The 17,599-nt window shown below is 48.1% G+C and overlaps 1 protein-coding gene across 3 annotated transcripts in view; it reads left to right on the top strand.

Annotated features, from left to right (window-relative positions):
• Positions 1–17,599, top strand: part of SUPT6H (SPT6 homolog, histone chaperone and transcription elongation factor) — a 1,195,112-nt gene that overhangs the window by 512,284 nt on the left and 665,229 nt on the right. For all 3 annotated transcript variants that reach the window (XM_069615328.1, XM_069615329.1, XM_069615330.1), the window contains one exon: positions 16,921–17,056. In XM_069615328.1, the coding sequence (XP_069471429.1) occupies positions 16,921–17,056 (136 nt within the window). The remainder of the gene's footprint in view (positions 1–16,920; positions 17,057–17,599) is intronic.

Raw genomic sequence — 17,599 nt, 5'->3', positions numbered from 1 at the left:
CAGAATCTCTACACAGAAAATCATTGCAGACCCACAGTTTTTCAGACTTAGGAGCGGGGGGGGGGTGTAAGGTCCAAATCAAGCGTGCATAGCTCGTGAAAAGGTAATCTATCCTTGAGAAAGTCTGGTGCAGGGGAGAGCAAAAGGTGAAGGCCTGCCAACCCGGATTGCTCATGTGCTATGTGTCAAGTAATTAGTGCTCCCTTAACTGGCCAAGGAATATGTCCCCCTGTAAGTTGCTTGGTGGATGGGCGTTTTGCCGCAGAGAGTACCAGTCCAGCTCACGCTCCACTACCACAATAAAATCCCCCCCACAGACCATTGTACCCACTTTCCAATCATCTAAAAAAAATCAAACAGAAGAGCATGAAAACCTGATTGGTTCTGTTTTGGGGCATAAACTGTGCAGAGAGTAATCAAATGCGTCCTTACTCTCCCCTTAAGAGCCACATATCTTCCCAGGGCATCTCTGCGTGTCTGCTCTATTTGGAGCCCCAGAGATTTCCTATACAGGATCCCAACTCCCCCTCTTTTTTTCGAGGTCCATATTGTCTCCAATATCCCTTCCCACAATCCTGCGCTCCCCTCCCTGGGAATCTTTTGTCTCTTGCACAAACCGCACGTCCAATCTAGATTGTTGTGCCAACATAGACCTTTTCTGTGGCGAGTTAAGGCCCTTCACATTTCGGGATCCAAAGACTAAACCATCAGGTCACGCCATACTGGTTAGTGATCATCTTGTGTGCAGCCCTTGAACTTTGCAACTTAACTGGAGGACGTATTCCTTCATTCGCTATAGTACTGATACCTTGCTTTGCTAATGCTGAATATAAACGTGTTTCATTATTGTGATCCTGATAACTCTGGTTGTTTGGCTGAGTGTCCCTCCCGTCCCCGGGCAATGCAAAAGGTTGCATTTTCTTTCTCAAAAAGAGATGCCCTAAACTAAGAAGGGCCACTCCCATAGGGCCCCTCTCCAGGCAAGTATTCAAAATGTGAACTTGTATGCAGAGGCATGCAATTTGAACATTATACAGAGGCAGAAGTCAATCATACTCATTCCTCATTCATCCAGGTGAATGCTCCCTAGTGAAGCGTTCCAGCACCTTTTGTGTGGCTTGCAGAATCCAGAATAAAGGATACAGGACAAAAATTGGAGCAATTTCACTTGTCATGGAGTATTCAAACGTGTATATTTCCACTTTGTTTGCGCTTCTTCTTGGGAGTTTTGGCACTGGGTCCTGTTGAGGTCCTGTGGGTCTTCTTCGGGTGTCCGTGTCCGAGGCGGGGCCCCAGAGATGCTGTAGCATTCTTTCTTCTTTGTCTATTGTAGTGACTCTGAAGTCCTCGCAGCTCAACTCGAACTACAGCGAGAAGGGGTGGCCCCATCGATAACGAACTCCGTTTTCCTGCAACCAGGTTGTGAGGGGACGGCATCCTCTTCTCTTAGCCAGAGTCATTGCAGCAAGGTCCTGATAAAGCTTTACATTTGAGCCCTTAAATTCTATTGTGTTTTTTTCTCTTGCTGCCAGTAAAATATCCTGTCGTTGGGCATAATAATGGCACTTTACAAGGACCGACCGGGGTCCCCGCTAGGGGTCCCCCTGCTCTGTGCACCCTGTCAGACTCTTGCTTGGGGGTACTTACTTCACTGTATAGCGATAGAATCAAGGTAGTAACCTTGCCTTCCAGGCTTGCTGGAGTTTGCCCCTGCTCTTCGACCAGGCCCATGATTCGAATATTTGACCTTCGCTCCTGATTGTCAAGGTCATCGAGCTATGCTTCAATGTCCCTTTCCTTCTGCTCCAGGTCCTGAATCGGGCTTTGTGCTGCATTTAAGTGATGTCTCCCGATTGCTGGTTGTTTTCAGCGGCATCCAGACGGTCTTCCACCTTGGCCATTTTGGTCTGCAAGTCGGAGACGGTTGCCATGAGGCTGGACTTGATGGATCTGATCTCACCGAGCAGGAGCCTTATGTCAGACTTGGTGGCACTTACAAGGTCGCTGCCTGGGATTTCTGAAGAGCTCTGGACCTCGTCCGAGTCCATGGCGGTGCCACATCTGCTGAATTTTCTCAACGTTGCTAGGGTGCGTGGGTCCAGCTTTCTCCCGTGGTAGCATCAGTGACTCTTTGGCACTGCTGGAATACAATGATCACAAATGGTGAGTGGGCCCCTGGGGGAAGGTGTGAGCAGAACTACTTTGGAGGAGGAGTGCTTGCCCCCCTGCCACTGCGATTTTGCTGATGGACAGGGGGGCCTTGACCAGGATAATGTTAATCTGTATTTTCGCCTCTCTACTCTGAGCGCACCTCAGGGTTACCCCCGGGAGGGTGAATGTTTATCGGTCTCTTCACAGTGCCTTGGGTCCGTTGGTGCCTATGGAGCGTTGAGGCGTTAAGCAAGGCTAGTAGTTTGTGGCAGTGTTTAATGCTGTAGGTGGGAGGCCCTCTGCTACAAGCGACAGTTCCAAGTAGTTGGCTGCTGAGGTGTGGGGTTAGTGTGTGATATTCCCTCTAATGCCTGACATACTTAGTAGGGGTAAAAAAAAGGCTCTTCAGGGCCTCAGTCCAAGTTCTGTGGGCGTGGCTACGAGGGCCCTCATATGAAGTGCTGTGCTGTTTCGAGTGATTGGGCGGCCTGTGCTTCAGGTATGTCAATTTGGAGGTGCTCATTCAGCCTGGATGATAGATTGCTCAGTCTTTTATTATTATATTTTTTCCCCCCCATTTTCTTCTCCGGGTGCTGGGTTTGGGTTGTCCAGAGTAGTGGGATGTAGTGCGTGGCCTGGGAAGGCTGCCTCTTCGTCTGCTGCTTTGCCCCAAGGAGAACCGTGCTGGGCGCCCCGTTCGCTTAGTGTGCCTGCAGTTAAAGGGGCTCCACTCTGCAGGGAGCCCACCGGTGTTCCCGGCTCACATGTGATTCAATGTCAGGCGGGGAAGGCCTTCCGCACTGGCGGCGGCTTGCCCTCTTCCAAGTTTGGGGGGGGATCGACTGCTTTGCAGTCCCCGAGGGGCTATTTAATGCTCGCGAGCCTCCGGATCAGTGAAGAGAGAGAGGCTCTGAGGGGGGGGGGGGAGGGGTGGCTGTTTGTACTCAGTCCCAACCCCCAAAGTGCTTACCGGGTGGGTTGCTGGGAACCCGCAGCCACCGCTCACCTCTGGGCACCTGTTGTGGGTCTTCACTGCTGCTCGCGCACGGTCGACCAGGCTGGGACTTCCAGTTCCTCACCAGCCAGGAGCGCGTCAGCCATATTTGGGCAACTGCCACAAGGCCCGCAGTGCTTCAATGATGCCAGCTCTTCTACTCCAATCCTTTAACGGATTTTCCTGGCACTTCGCCTGCCGCTGCTCTGACAATTCCTGATGCTGAATGCGTTTATTTTGAGCATGATCTGCCCTGGAGAGGGAGACGATAGATTAAGCTTCCATCACCTCTGCCCCCCCTGGTGGTCTCCTTGCACAATGTTTTTTGGAAGTCTTTAGTGAAAAAGAAGAATCAAATGTAGGGCCGGGAGACTTGTGAAGTAGAATAGCAAGCAAATCTACAGTGAGAGGTAAGTACTCTCAGACTTTAGGTTTAAAGAAAAGATGCAGCTGGTGACCTCTGTTCCTTTGCAGGTCTGCAGATCCTGTTGTTCCTGGGCCTTAGTTGTGGGGACAAGAGGGAGGACTGCTGGGGACTCCTGCACCACAATGGGGCGGTCACTGCCTGCAATCGGCAAACGTTCAACAAGTGGCACTTCGGTGTTTCAGCTTCTCGCGACTACCGCAAACGGCAACACTGCAGTTCCTAGCTCTCAAGATGCACTTTCCTTGCTTCTGGGGTCCAGCGCTCTAATGAGGATGCTCAGGTTCGGTCAGTCCTGCTTCCTGGGAGTCCGAAGGATCTTCCTTGAGCTCTTGGCCAACTTAAAAGCAACACACACAAACTGGTGTTCCTCTCCCTGGTTATTCGGTTCCTGCAGCAACTGCAAAGGAAATGCAACCAGCTCCGAGAAGGATGTCCAGGTGTCCTACTTTGGAGTTGATTGGTCCCACCAACTCAAGGGAAAAGTTGTCTTTGCAGGGCTTCTCAAGTGATAGGAATTTGGAGCTTCAGCACAGCAGCAGGGTTTCACCAGGCAAAACCAACGGTTCAGGAGTTGCAGTAAGCGTCCTCTTCAAGTTCTTCTTCGGATTCCTTCGTACTGTGGTCGACTCTGCTTTCCAAGCCAAATGCAGCTCGCTCCCATTAATTCCAGCCTAGCTGTAGTCACCCAGCAGGGTGGCTGTCCTTGCCGGACAGCCAGCCGGCCCATCACCTGAGAGTGCATTCTGGTCTCCTAGGAGAGTAAGCACAGGGAGTTTGGGGCACCTCCCTTACTTCCTGCCTACCCCAGACACTCCGGCGCCAGAGGCAGTCTTCACTCCTGAAGTCCGCCAAAGGCGAATTAACAAAAAGACCAAACCTGGTTTGGCGCGCAGAGACAAATTCTAGATGGACCTTTCCAAAAAGAAATGGCGAAAAAAGAAGACGGGGACCTGTCTTGAAAAACATGGCTACCGCGATTTAACGTTACCGGAGCTATGAATAGTTAACGGTTGTGAAAAATCATTGTAGTTCGTTGTGAAACCACTGCCACCAGCTATTCTGAGAGGAAAGGGTAGCAATTGACTGCTTCATGAGTATCTAGACATAGGGGATACAAAGTAATCCCTCCAGCACTCTATTGTAAGATGGGGTGTGCTGGGTGTAGGAATTTAAACGACTAGTAAAGTCAATTTCACTTTACTTACTCTGGGAAACAGTGGTTTATCCCAGAGAAGGTATTTAAACCTTGGGAAAGCCTGAAAAGGTTTCTCTGTGCCCCTGCACTGAGGGTGCTGTGTGACGCAAAGGAAAAGATGATGCCTAGCAGTGTTAGACTCCATTACCAAAAAGAAACAAACACCGAAAACAAATAGAATTAAAAAGTTCAAAGTCCCAAAGTTTAGCAAAAGAACTGGAGGGCTCTAAGGGGGGAGGAATTGGCACATTTATGAGAATTCTCCCTAAAAACCCCTCTGCCAGTTCTGGACCCTCCGAGGACTCAGTTGGACACAGACTAGGAGGAGGGCCCCGACACGCCGTCTTCACCGAAGGTCTTCCACGAACGCCTTGCAGCCCTGGCATTATACTTGGGCCTTCCTCAGCTCGAGGTCTAACAGCCCGAGGAGGGGTTCTTGGCAGAAGACCTCACCCTAAGGCCTCCCTGTTAAGTAAAGTGTGTATGCAGTACCCTCTGGGACCACTACACACAATTCTGACTACAGGTATAGGCAACCCAACCTTTGGTATTGCTTGTACTACACAGTTTTGGTAGCGTGTTGAGCAGCCAGGCTTATCTCAAGAGGGATAAATGTGAGCTGCAGTGGAGGTACACAGAGATTTACAGTTACAAGTGTTAAAATAAACTTACACTCAAGGTTTCTTGCATGAACAATTAATTTATCAGTCAGAAAGCCTTCTTCAGAAGGGAGCAATATAATAGTAACACACATATACATTTCAGTACTGTACACTTAGTTTCTAAATCAGTAAAGACGCTTTTGGGATGGCCCACCGACAACCTACACCCACTGGTGACTTCAATAATTAGGGTGCCGGGGACATTAATATCTTACTGTTGGCATTTAGAATACTTTTAGGAATTGGTAAAAGGCAAAGGTTATTAGAACACAAGAGACCAAAAATATTCTTAAGCAGGCAAATACTTTTGGATCCTCCAAGAAGTGTCATACAATTCAATAGGCTAAGCCAAAGTCAATGGCAAGAGTCTTGTATAGGATTAAGCACTTCTGTTAGGTAAATGGAAAAGTCTTTGCACAAGTTCTTAGGTGTCTTTGATGAAAAGAAGAATCAAATATAGGGCCACAAGCTGATTAGACTTGTGAGTTGTAGAAGTTTCAAGCAAATCTACAGTAAGAGGTAAGTTCTCTTAGACTTGTTTTAAAGTACCTTAGAAATGAAGAAAAGATGCAGCTGATTACTTCTGTTCCTGTGCAGCTCTGCAGATCTCACTGTTCCTGGGCCTCCGTCGTGGGGACAAGAGGGAGGACGTCTGGGGGCTCCTGCAATGCATTGGGACGGTCAAATCTTGCAACCGGCAAACTTCACTTTCAGTGGCTGTTCAGTGTTTCAGCTCCTCGTGTCTACCGCAAATAGCAACGCTGCGGTTCGTGGCTGTCGAGATGGACTTTCCTTGCTTCTGGGGTCCTGCACACTGTTGAGGGGGCTCCGGCTTGGTCAGTCCTGCTTCCTGGGTGTCCGGAGGATCTTCCAAAAGCTCTAGGCCAGTTTAAAAGCAATGCACCCAATCTGGTGTTCCTCTCCCTGGCTATACGGTTTCCAGCAGCAACTCTGTGGAAATTCAACCAGCTCCGAGATGGATGTCCGGGTGGCTTACTTTGGAGTTGATTGGTCCCACCAACTCAAAGGGAGAAGTCGTCCTTGCATGGGGCTTCTGTCGATGCAAACTTGGCGTTTTGGCACTGCAGCAGGGCTTCACCGGGCAAACCAACGGTCCAGGAGTTGCAGCAGGCATCCTCTTCAAGCTCTTCTTCGGTTCCTTCGCCCAGTGGTCGACTGCCTTCCAAGCCAAAGGACTTTCCTTTTATTCAGTTCTCTCCCTTCATTCCAGCCTAGCTGTCACTCATCCAGCAGGGTGGCTGTCCTTGCCGGACAGTCAGCCGGCCAATCACCACAGAGTGCATTTGGGTCTCTTAGGAGACTAAGCACAGGGAGTTTCGGGCACCTCCCTCACTTCCTGCCCACCCCAGACACTCTGGAGCAAGAGGCGGGTTTCACTTGTGAATCCCGCCAAAGGCAAAATGAACAAAGACCAAACCTGGTTTGGCGCGCAGAGTAAATCTCAAGAAGGACCTTTCCACAAAGAAATGTCGAAAAAAGACCGGGAGCCATTTTGACAAAGATGGCACCCGTGGTTGCTTTACAGCAGCTGTGAATGCAGCCCGCGGCAAATGCACACCATGGTAGTTTAAACGAAACCACTGCCACCAGCCATTTAATGAGAAAAGGGTAACATAAAAAAGCTACATGAGAAGCTAGACAAAGGGGATACTAGGTAACTAGGTAGCACTCTATTGTAAGCTAGTGTCTGCTGGGTCTGGAAAGTTACAATGGTAAGTAGTCATTTTCACTTTATTGCTCTGGGAAACAGTAGTTTATCCCAGAGGAGGTAGTTAAACATTTGGGAAATCTGGGTGACTTTCCCTGTGTCACTGCGCTGAAGGTGCTGTGTGACACAATGTAAAAGATGCCTATGGAGTTTATCGGACTCCATAACCAAAAGAAACCGAGGTCAAATCCATATTAAAATACGAGAGAGTGGGGAAAAAGGGTCTCTTCAGATTAAGAAAATCAAGTCCTCAAAATCCAGCAAAATTGCTGGGGGTCTCTAAGGTGGAGGGAATTAACACATTTCTGAGAATTCTCCCTAACACCTCCTCCAATTCGTGATCCTGATGCAGAAGGACATTGTTGCTCTCACCAAAAAGGGGTGGCTCAAGCCGCACTCGGCCCAGCCTGTCAATTGGCACCTCAACGCCAAGTTCAGGTAGTTGGAGGGAGATACACTCTTGCTTTCGGCTCATTCTCAGCCACACTCCTCTGTGATCTCTGCGATGTTTCTCTATTCTAAGCCTCAGTCGTCCTCGGCGCTGCTAGGCAAGGAGGAGAACATCTTGGAGGCGTACGGGAAAAAACTGTACTCAAACGCCTTCTTGCACCTGCGTCAAGCCCAGAAATTCTGCCACAATTCGCTTTAAGTCAGGATTAGGAGAAGCCAGGCTGGAAGCACAGGACATCTTAGAGTCCACTGTGGCCCAGATTGATACTTCTGGCCGGGCCATCTGCATCGCCACGGACATGAGAAGGACGGCCTGACTTCTGGCTACTAAGTTTAACCCCAATGTCCAGGAACGTATATTGGACCTTCCATTCGAGCGTAGTGACCTCTTCCACTCCTCCACGGATGAAGCTTTAGATAAAAAGAACAGCTCACAAACCGCTAAGTCTTTATCTAGTCTTACCAAGGCCATGCCCAAGGCTTACACCCAGTCAAATCAGTGCTCCAACAAGGTGCAGGTGGCTGGAGGGTTCGCGTGTCTACGGTGGGGAGCAGGCTTGCCTTCCACATGCAATTTTGGCACCAAAACTTTTCAGACCCCTGGAGCCTCTCCGTAGTATCCATGGGGTACTGCCTACCGGTTCCTCCCTCTCCTCGCACCTCTTCCGCAGATTGGGACAGCTACTCTGTTGGCGGAGATCTGGTCGCTCGTCGAGAGCCAGGCAGCGGAAGAATTACCAGCCTCCCAGCGAGGTTTGGGCTTATATTCCAGGATTTTCGCCATACAGAAGAACCACCAGACTGGCCTGCGAGTTGTTGGACCTTTCCACCCTCAACCTCTCTTTTACTATAAAAATTCAAGATGGTTACGCCAGCAGTCATTGCGTAGACACTGAACACGGGAGACTGGATCTGCTCCCTGGATCTGAAGGACGCGTATCTACACGTCCCTGTCTGGCAGCCACATTGTTCCTTTCTACGAATCAGGATCATGGGCTCCCATTTCCAATACATGGTGCTACCCTTCGGCCTCAACTCAGCCCCCAGGGTATTTACCAGGTTAATAAACGATGTGTCAGCCCTCCTCGGGGCCCAAGGCCACCACATCTATCCATACCTGGACTGGCTCGTCCGGGCCTCATTTCCAGAGGCGGTACTCCACATCTCCTCCGGGCTTATGAACACACTCCATGGCCTGGGGTTTACCATCGATCTCAAGAAGTCTCAGCTGCAGCCCACACAGAATCTGACCTTCCTGGGTCTCATCTGGAACACCGCCTCCGAGATAGTCTTTCCCTCTGAGGACAATATCACAGCTTTCAAGGGAGCCACTACTTGCTTCCTATCCAGGACTGTGACCTCAGCCTGCTGGTACCAGCACCTGCTGGGTATTATGGCGGCAGTCCTCCTGGCTGTACCCCACAAAAGACTCAGAATGAGGGGATTCACAGCCTCATGGAATCAGGAGAAGGGCTCCCACCATAGCCAGTAGACATACCTTTGTCTCTCCACCCTGACCTCAGCTGGTGGTCTGCGGATTACAACCTGTGGCAGTGCAGGCCCTTCCGGCAACCTCTCCCTCAGGTAACAGTTAAAATGGACTCCTCCCTAGAGGGCTGGGGATCCACGCTAGACAGCCAGTGTCTATGGAGTTTGGACCTGGCAGGAACAGGAGTCCCACATCAACTGGCTAGAGTTGAAGGCCATATGACTGTCCCTCAAGACCTTTCTCCCTCTCATAGAGGGCAAGACAGTACTTCTCCAGACGAACAACTCCACCAGCATGTGCTACGTCAACAGGCAGGGCGGTACCAGATCCCCTCCACTATGCAGCCTACCGGGCAGCTTGTGGGAATGGGCTCTGCAGAACATCTACCTCACCGCCGTCCACCTCCTGGGTGAGTCCAACCTGGAGGTGGACAGACTCAGCAGGCTGGGGCCAGACAATTAAGAGTGGGTGCTGAAAGAAATCTTCCTCAAGTGGGGAGATCCCCAAGTGGATTTGTTTCCCTCCCAGGACAACAGGAAATGCCAGCAATTCGCCGCCTGGCAGGGGCAGGGCCCCGGCTCTCTGGGCGATGCATTCCAGATACAATGGAACTACATGTCAGCTTACGCCTTTCTGCCCACCCCCCTGGTCCACAGCGTGATCTGCAGGATAAAGCAATCGAGTCACCTCAGTATCATTCTGATAGCTCCCTGGTGGCCAGCGAGACCACAGTTCTCCAAGCTGCTCAGCCTATTGGGCAGGGCCCCCATTCACCTCCCGCTGGGCCCAATTGCACTCCTGACTCAGCAGGGGGGCAGTGTACTCCACGCGCTACGCACAAACTGGCCCTCCAGTGTGGTGCCTGAGCAGGTAACTCTGAAACACTTGAATCTATCTCAGGCTAACCTGGAGATCATCCAGGGTGCCAGAAGCAAGGCTACCAGATGCCAATATAAGAGCAAATGGTTTAGATTCTGTCATTTTGCCAACTCTAAGGAGATTGCCCACCCCCCCCTTAAGTCATTGGACAAAGTGCTCTCCTTCTCCGCACACCTTGCCCACTCCAGTGTACAGATGGACACATGCCGCACCTATCGGGCAGCCACAGGAGCTTACAGGAATTCAGAGGAGTTTTTTTTTTTTTTCTCCCCTCCTCTGACCCGGTGGTCAAGCAACATCTGGTGGGTCTCCACAGCCTCTACCCACCTATAAAGAAGCACACCCTGTGTCGGACCTCAATGTAGTGTTGAGCGCCTTGGCGCACAAACCATTTGAGCCAATGGCGTCTGTGTACATCAGGCCTGTCACCCTAAAAACAGCTCTGCTCATTGGCCTCACCTCCGCTCAGTCAGCGAGATCCAGGCCCTGGTAGCATCAGAGCCCTACACCACCTTTCACTAGGATAAGTTGATCCTCCGGACGCTTCCTGCGTTCCTCCCCAAGGTGTCATCCTCCTTCCACCTAAACGAGCACTACTGTCTGGACGCCGCCTCTAGGTCAGATGCGGCTTTCGGGCAGGCGGTTCTAAGAAACCCGTTTGCTGAAGGAGCTTCTCCTCTCCACCCTGGGGCTACATTCAGTTGTAATCGCCCTTACAGTATGGAGCAAAGGGGATGGAACGTAAGACTAATAGTTAGTCACCGTAGTGACTAAAGTACTCTTCGTCCCCTTTCCTCCATATGTCCCTCCATCCTCCCCCCTAATAATACTGGTGTCATTAGGCAATGTTAAATATTGTTGATGCGTCAATGAGGACTGAGGAGTGGTGCTGGTGGGCAGAGTCGGGCGAGTGCATACTCCCAGGGCCGCGCGCCTATAAATTTAAAGGGGAAGAAGAATGTTCTGGTGATAAAGTTTCCGTCTCCCGTCCTCCGCGAGGTGCGCTCATACAGTATGGAGGAAAGGGGGACTATGGACTAAGAGTATGTTGGTCACTACGGTGAGTAAGGGCTTAGTAAAACTATTCAACTGAGGAAGTACGAGACTCCACTCTTAGTATAGGACTGTACCACTCGAGTTCAGGGTAGCGTAGACGGAGCAGCCAGGTCCATCGTAGGAGGGAGAGAGGGCTGTAGAATCGGTACAAATGAAATTGTAATACAAATGGTCCAAAGAAACACTGAAACACTATGTATTGTAAAAATAAATGTTTTTTTTAAATACAAGTAGGCCCAGATGAATCTTGGGGGGGAAATACGTATTATCACATTATATATAACCACAATTCTAAAAACACACTATCCTTGAAGGTACACAGACCAAATCATATAAGCTTATTTGGAACACCTAGCAGTAGTTCTAGGGAAGTTGCACCTTTTCATACACATTCAGTATAGGTTACACCTATTCTTGGAGTAAAAACCAATGGTTACTTTCATATTACTTTCAGTAATTCAAAGGTAGTAGACCCTACCGGTTGTACCTTGACACTCAGCAACTGATCACATAATCAGTCAACTGGAAAATATACTTTTTCAGAATAGTGGAACACTTATTCTAGGTACAGTAAAAACCTATAACTACTTTTTTGTTAACACCCAGTTATACTAGGTAAGTAAAACCTAAGGATGTAATATTCAATTACAGGTGATTTTGAGATCAGTGAAACAGATTGAGATAAGCAGTAACTCTTGCAACTTATTTTTGGATTACACAGTTATACGCAAAGTAAGTAAAACCTATACTCTTTTTTTTTTTACATGAGCTACAAGCACCTTAAAGGCAGGTGTGAACCCAAGACTCTTTTTGTTTGTCTAATACAGACCAGGGAAAGCAAAACACAATGTTACACTTTATGAATGACCCCAGGTTATTATTGGTAGGTAAAACCTAATGCAGGCTTAATTCTGGACAGGCTAACAGCAAGTCAGGGGAAGCAAGACCCGGTTGGGGGGGGGGAAACACTCATACATATATCCTAACCGGGAGAGTAAAGTGAAACAAACATTACTTTTGAGAAAAGGCACAACCAAATCACAGGTGAGAAATACACCCTTACATCTACTTTCTGTTAGAAAGCTGCTGTTAGAATGGCAAAACAGTTTATAAGGAAAGAAAGATGTTATATGTACTTTTCGGAATGGCACACCATTTCTAAGGTAAGTAAAACAACCTTATACATACTTTTCAGAACGGCAGAAAATGTCTAAGGTAAGTAATAACTTTTGTAACTGTTCACTCTTAGTTACCAACCAACTTGTTTTGCATGAGTGTTCTCAGTGGCAGAAGTGGGGGGTCACTAGGGTCTAGTGTCCAACAGGCAGTGTCTTGATAGGTTCTTTAGTAGCAAAAGTCAGTTCCCAAGGAAGACAGTTCAAACAGGCGAGTATTTTACTTTAGAGTTTGAGTGTCCAGGGGCTTCACAGAAGACATCCTAGGAGGATTACAGCAGTGGGCTTGGGTGAACTGAATGCGAGGACTCCAAATCACAGAAGCCTCTCAAAACTACTTGGAAATCACAAGAGACTAAAGGTAAGTAAATACCCAAGCCAGCACAGTATCTCAGCACAGACGATTTTGCAGCAGGACGACTTCAGGATCTGCAGCTAAAAACCCGGTTGGTGGATTCCTTGTCATAACTGAAAACAGGACCTTTGAAGGGATGTCGCAGCAGGGATCAACGGGGAAGGCTCAATGCAAGGTTTTCCTCATGGCTGGATCAGCTCTGTGCATTTGGCACCTTTTCAGGAGCACAGAAGAAGCCAGAATATCACAGGTCTGATTCTTGTTGTTCCAAAGGTCCAGTACTCTGGTGAGGGGACTATTCGGACTTGATTAGTGTCTCTCTAGATCCAGCAGGATGCCCACAAAGTTTCAGCAAGATTTGTAATTCAAAGACCGTGCACTGCACACTGGCTTGTGTTCCTAGGGTATTGGGGTATTGCAGCCCCGCAAGGTCGCAGCATGGCCTGGGGTGGCTCAAAATGCAGGTCTTCTTGAGCCTAATGGGTCTCACCAGGGGTGTTGTTGTCGGAGTCCCCAGGTCGACTGGAAGGAAGGGCTACAGCAGGCTCAGGTTACACAGTAGGCTCTCCAGTTGCTGGAAATGGTCTCAGCTGCTTTTTCATCATCCTCCTCTTTGATTTTGGTTCCAGTGGTCGACTTGTCTTCTGCTTCCAGGTTCGGAGTATTTAACAGGAACTACAGCACAACTTCTGAATTCTCTCCCTGCATTTTACAACAAAGGGCGTCTGGTTGTCCAATCAGGACAGCCAGCCCCTCACTGGGATTTGTCCCCTTTCAGGCAAGGAGGAAGACAAAGGGCTGTGGAGTTTTGGACTCCTCCCTCGCTTCCTGCCTTCACAGACAGACTGGAGCCTGGGTGGGGAGTCGATGGGACTCCCACTGAAGATAAAAATCACACAAATTAATTTCCTGCCCTGAAAGGGGAAGGGACAAGAGACAGGGAACACTAAAATGGCAAACAAAAGACGACCAGGGCCATTTTGATTGAGCATCCATGGGTGCCTTTACTGCAGCTGTGAACCCAGCCTGCGGTAAAGGTGCACAGAGTTAGTAAAAGGTATCACTGCCACCAGCCGTTAAAAGTAACCTTGTCCCTGTAACAGAATTGTTAGTTTTAGTGTGAACGGGGATACATTGTAGGGGTGTGCTGGTTTCACCAAATAAAATGTAAAAGGGATCCAAAGATTCTTTCTACCCTTGGGAACTGTAGTTCTCTCAAGGTTAGCCAGAGAAAGTTTAAAAGGGGATTCCCTAGGGCAGCCCAGCAACAGGCACGTATTGCCAAAAAGTTGTCAGAGGATAACTTTTAAAAGACATTATGGAGAGTATAAAAAATGACACTGATAAAGAGTAAAAGATTCTAGGAGTGTGGAAAAAGGTTCCCACTTAAATATAAGGAAAAATAATCCCCTAGTAAAGCAAAAAGTTCTGGGGTTGACGCAGGTCAGGTAGATTTTACATTACTATGAAAATCTTAACCAACATGTACTACTTTATCAGCATAGAAATAAAGTAGGTTAATCTGGCGAATAACTGCTTGTAATTCACACACCCAAATGTGATTTGACAAAGGTTTTATACCTTGATTTGCGTTATCTATGACGTCATCCTACGTGGCAAACTAAAACCTATTAAAGGGAGGGATTGGTTAAGGGAACGTATGTACCTATATATCATGTAAGTATTCATTTCTTAGGCTGCCCCATGTCTGTTTGGCATGCCTCAAACTACCTCTAAATATGTACGATACTGATTATAGTGGAAACATGGCTGCGGTTTCGCTTAGCAACTTTGTATAGCATGTTGCTACATAGACCCTCTGATTGGTTGCTATGCTTTCCCAACCTTTGACTTTTGGCTTGTTGGCTGCAAGTTAGCAAAACAAAACTCTGGTGCCGCAAGAAACGTCAGACTACTCCCCACTTTCCCAATTAGTCCATCGTCTTTCATCAGTCAGGCCCCAAGCCAAGGCGTCTCCTTTGTTGTGGACCTCGAAGCCTACTCTCTGCTCTGGGAAACGTAAGTGAGTGTAGGCACACTATTCTCTTCATTTGGGCGTAATGAATAGTCCTTGTTTTCAACTTCTAAATCGCATGTGAGGAGATCACAAATTCATCCATCTCAACCTTATATTTGCTGCGATTTTATTCAATCAAATCGAGTTTAATTACCCTTCTTGCCCTCTAGAGACTTGCTCACTCCTTCTTACATGGGTTTTCTGCATCTTTAATTGTTTAATACTTGGCTATTGCAGATGTTTTCTCCTTCACTTAATCTAAGAGAAATATGTCTTAGGTACATGACATATCCTTTTGACTCCCCTTGTGCCTTGCATTTATTCCCATGATCTTTGTCTGAATGCCAGCAAGACGGAGATCCTCCTCATCGGCACACCTTCACCATCCTTTCCCCTTACTCTCTGGCCGGGCTCCCTTGGCCCTCCTCCTACCCCCACCTGCGAGGCTAAAAACCTCGGGTCATCTTTTTCTCCACCCTTTCCTTCTCCGCCCACATCTCTGAAGTCTCTAAAAAGTCACATTTCAGACTGCACCTCCTCAGAGGTACTCTGCCTTTCCTCTCCTTACCACAGAAGCTCATGGTATCCCAAGCTCTGGTTCTCTCTATTGTAACAGCCTCTTTCTAAATCTACCTGCCTCTACTCTCCGCCCTCTGCAACTAATCCAGAACAGGACTGCAAGACTTGTCCTTGGCCTCAAGCCCTGGGATCGTATCTCTCCAGCTCTGAAATCTCTCCACTGGCTCCCATTGGATGCAAGGATTAAATTCAAAACCCTCTGCATTGTCCACAAGGCTTTCTGGGGCCTGGGTACAAAATACCTTCAGCTATACCTCCGCAAATACCTCCCCTCTCAAGCTCTTCGCTCCTCTACCTCCAACTCCCTCAGGGTCAGTTGTTTTTCAAAGAAACTAGCTTGGATTAGATCTGTCTTCAGCTGTGGTCTCCCTCTGGAACAGCCTCCCTGCCACTCTAAAACTTGAGGAGAACCATCTCCGGTTCCGGAAGCACCCCAAGACCTTCCTCTTTTCTTCTGCCTTCGCTCCCCCTCTCCCCTGCTGATCTGTTCTCTCTTGGCACTGTGCACCTGGCCACCCTCTGTCCTTCGGGCCCAGGTACTTGCTCACCCTGCCACCCTCCCGCACTGCCTCCGTGCCACCCCTTGCACTGGGTCTGTATCTGTACCCATACAGCCCCCCCTTTTCTTCCTGCACTTATCAGACCTACCCTGTCTGCTGCCTTAAACCTAGCACTTGCAAATTGCTGGCTGCATTACCACCGTTTGTTGCCTTTATTATTTATCGTTATTTATCGGTTTCTCCTCTGCTCCACACTTTCCACTTCTCCCTCCTTGCATGCACTTTCCCCTCCCGCTCTCCCATGCACTTGCGCGTTCTCAATGTCACTTGGCCTAGTAAGATCGCTCTTTTGTTCTCCCCAGTTCCCCTCCCTTGCCTTGTCGCGCTCTGAAACACTTGTGTACGAGCGCGATAGAAATAAAATATCAATCAATTCCTTGAGGTAGCATCCTTGATCCCAGGCCAATAGACTCCTCTTTTATTGCTCACACAAAGCTGTTTTCTAGCATCTCCTGGCTCCGCAGCTCTGGTCTGTCTCTGAGGTAGTTTGAATGGTTTTAATACAAGTCTGTCCATCTTTCCCTAATTGCCGCTCTAGCTATGTTATGTTTTCTCTGAAGAAAGCTTCTATATGTCTCATCTACCTTGTGTTTCTGCGTATATATGTTTATTAATCGGCAGGCTACTTTATCTTTTCATATAAAATTACTTCATATTAGATTACATGTTTCTCTTGTTACTTCAGTTAAATCCTTATTCTTTGAGTATTTGCGTATCGTTTCAGTAAGTCTCTTGTTAGCTTTCACTATGTCCAGTGGTGTGTGCCAACATCCTTCTACTGTCAGTATGAGGGTACATTACATATGGTTGTCTGAGTTTATATTGTTTCTCATACACTCAATGTGGTATTGGGATGATACCTGGTGTCCCACATAGGGCTCTTCTCCTACTGTTCCAGTATAATGGAGGTGAGGGGGCGAGAGCTAGGGATAAGATGTCCACCTGCTCCTACAGCTATAAAGTCTGTTCTCCAAAATCTTCCTGTCCTGTTTTGAGAATTATGCAATATTTCTGTTGTAATTGTTGGAAAAAACTGGGGATAGGAGTTTAGTAAACATTGGTTGTATTCAGATGAAGTATGCCACTGTTCTACTGGGATAAGAATGTATGACCACTGCTGATCAATGAGTGGCTTTGTGATTGTCACTCACGATCATTGTGAACTAACCAGTTCCTTTCTCCTTTGCTACATGGTCCTTCAGGGATGCCTTGATGATGTTGGAGGATGTGAAGCGGATTGTTCAGGAGTTGGATCAGGGGCAGCAGATCTCCTCCATCGGGGTGGAGATGGTCGATGGTGAGCTAGCCAACCTTTACATGAACAGCAAGAAATCTGAGGTATGTCTGTGCCATTTTGCTTCCTTTGGCGGGGGACTTAGCACTCTGATAACTTGCCTTTGTAATTTAGTAGATGTGGGAAAACTGACAGTGGTTCTTGTTTTTACGGAATATAAAGTTAAATGCCCCAAATCACTTAATAGGAAGGAAAATATATTTTCTCTGGCATGGATTTACATGCTCATGAATATTACTTGTTATCAGGCTGGGAATCCTCTGTAAAAGAAAAAACCGTTTCACTTTCACTTACAAACTGTGTTTCTCCTAAAAACCAATCACTGAGCTCTGAGTCCTACTGCCCCCAGCCAATGACTGCCCTCCCCCTAAGCCCCTCCTCTGTCAGCCATCTTCAGATTGTTACTGCAAATTCAAGTGTTGGGAGTCCTTGTGTTTTGCCCCGAGAGCTTTTCTACGTTTTTTCGGCATTTTTGTTACCATTTTTTGTCAAATAGAGCCTGTGTGCTCTTTCGTTCTTTGACTGGCAAGCGGGGATCCTCAAGGGCAAGAATCGTCAAGCGTTTTCATTGAAGAATCCAGAAGGCC

Source organism: Ambystoma mexicanum, chromosome 9, assembly GCF_040938575.1.
Source record: "Ambystoma mexicanum isolate Mex_15411 chromosome 9, UKY_AmexF1_1, whole genome shotgun sequence".
NCBI lineage: Eukaryota > Metazoa > Chordata > Amphibia > Caudata > Ambystomatidae > Ambystoma > Ambystoma mexicanum.
The sequence above is the reverse complement of the archived record's forward strand: the minus strand, read 5'-3'. Positions and strand labels throughout refer to the sequence as shown.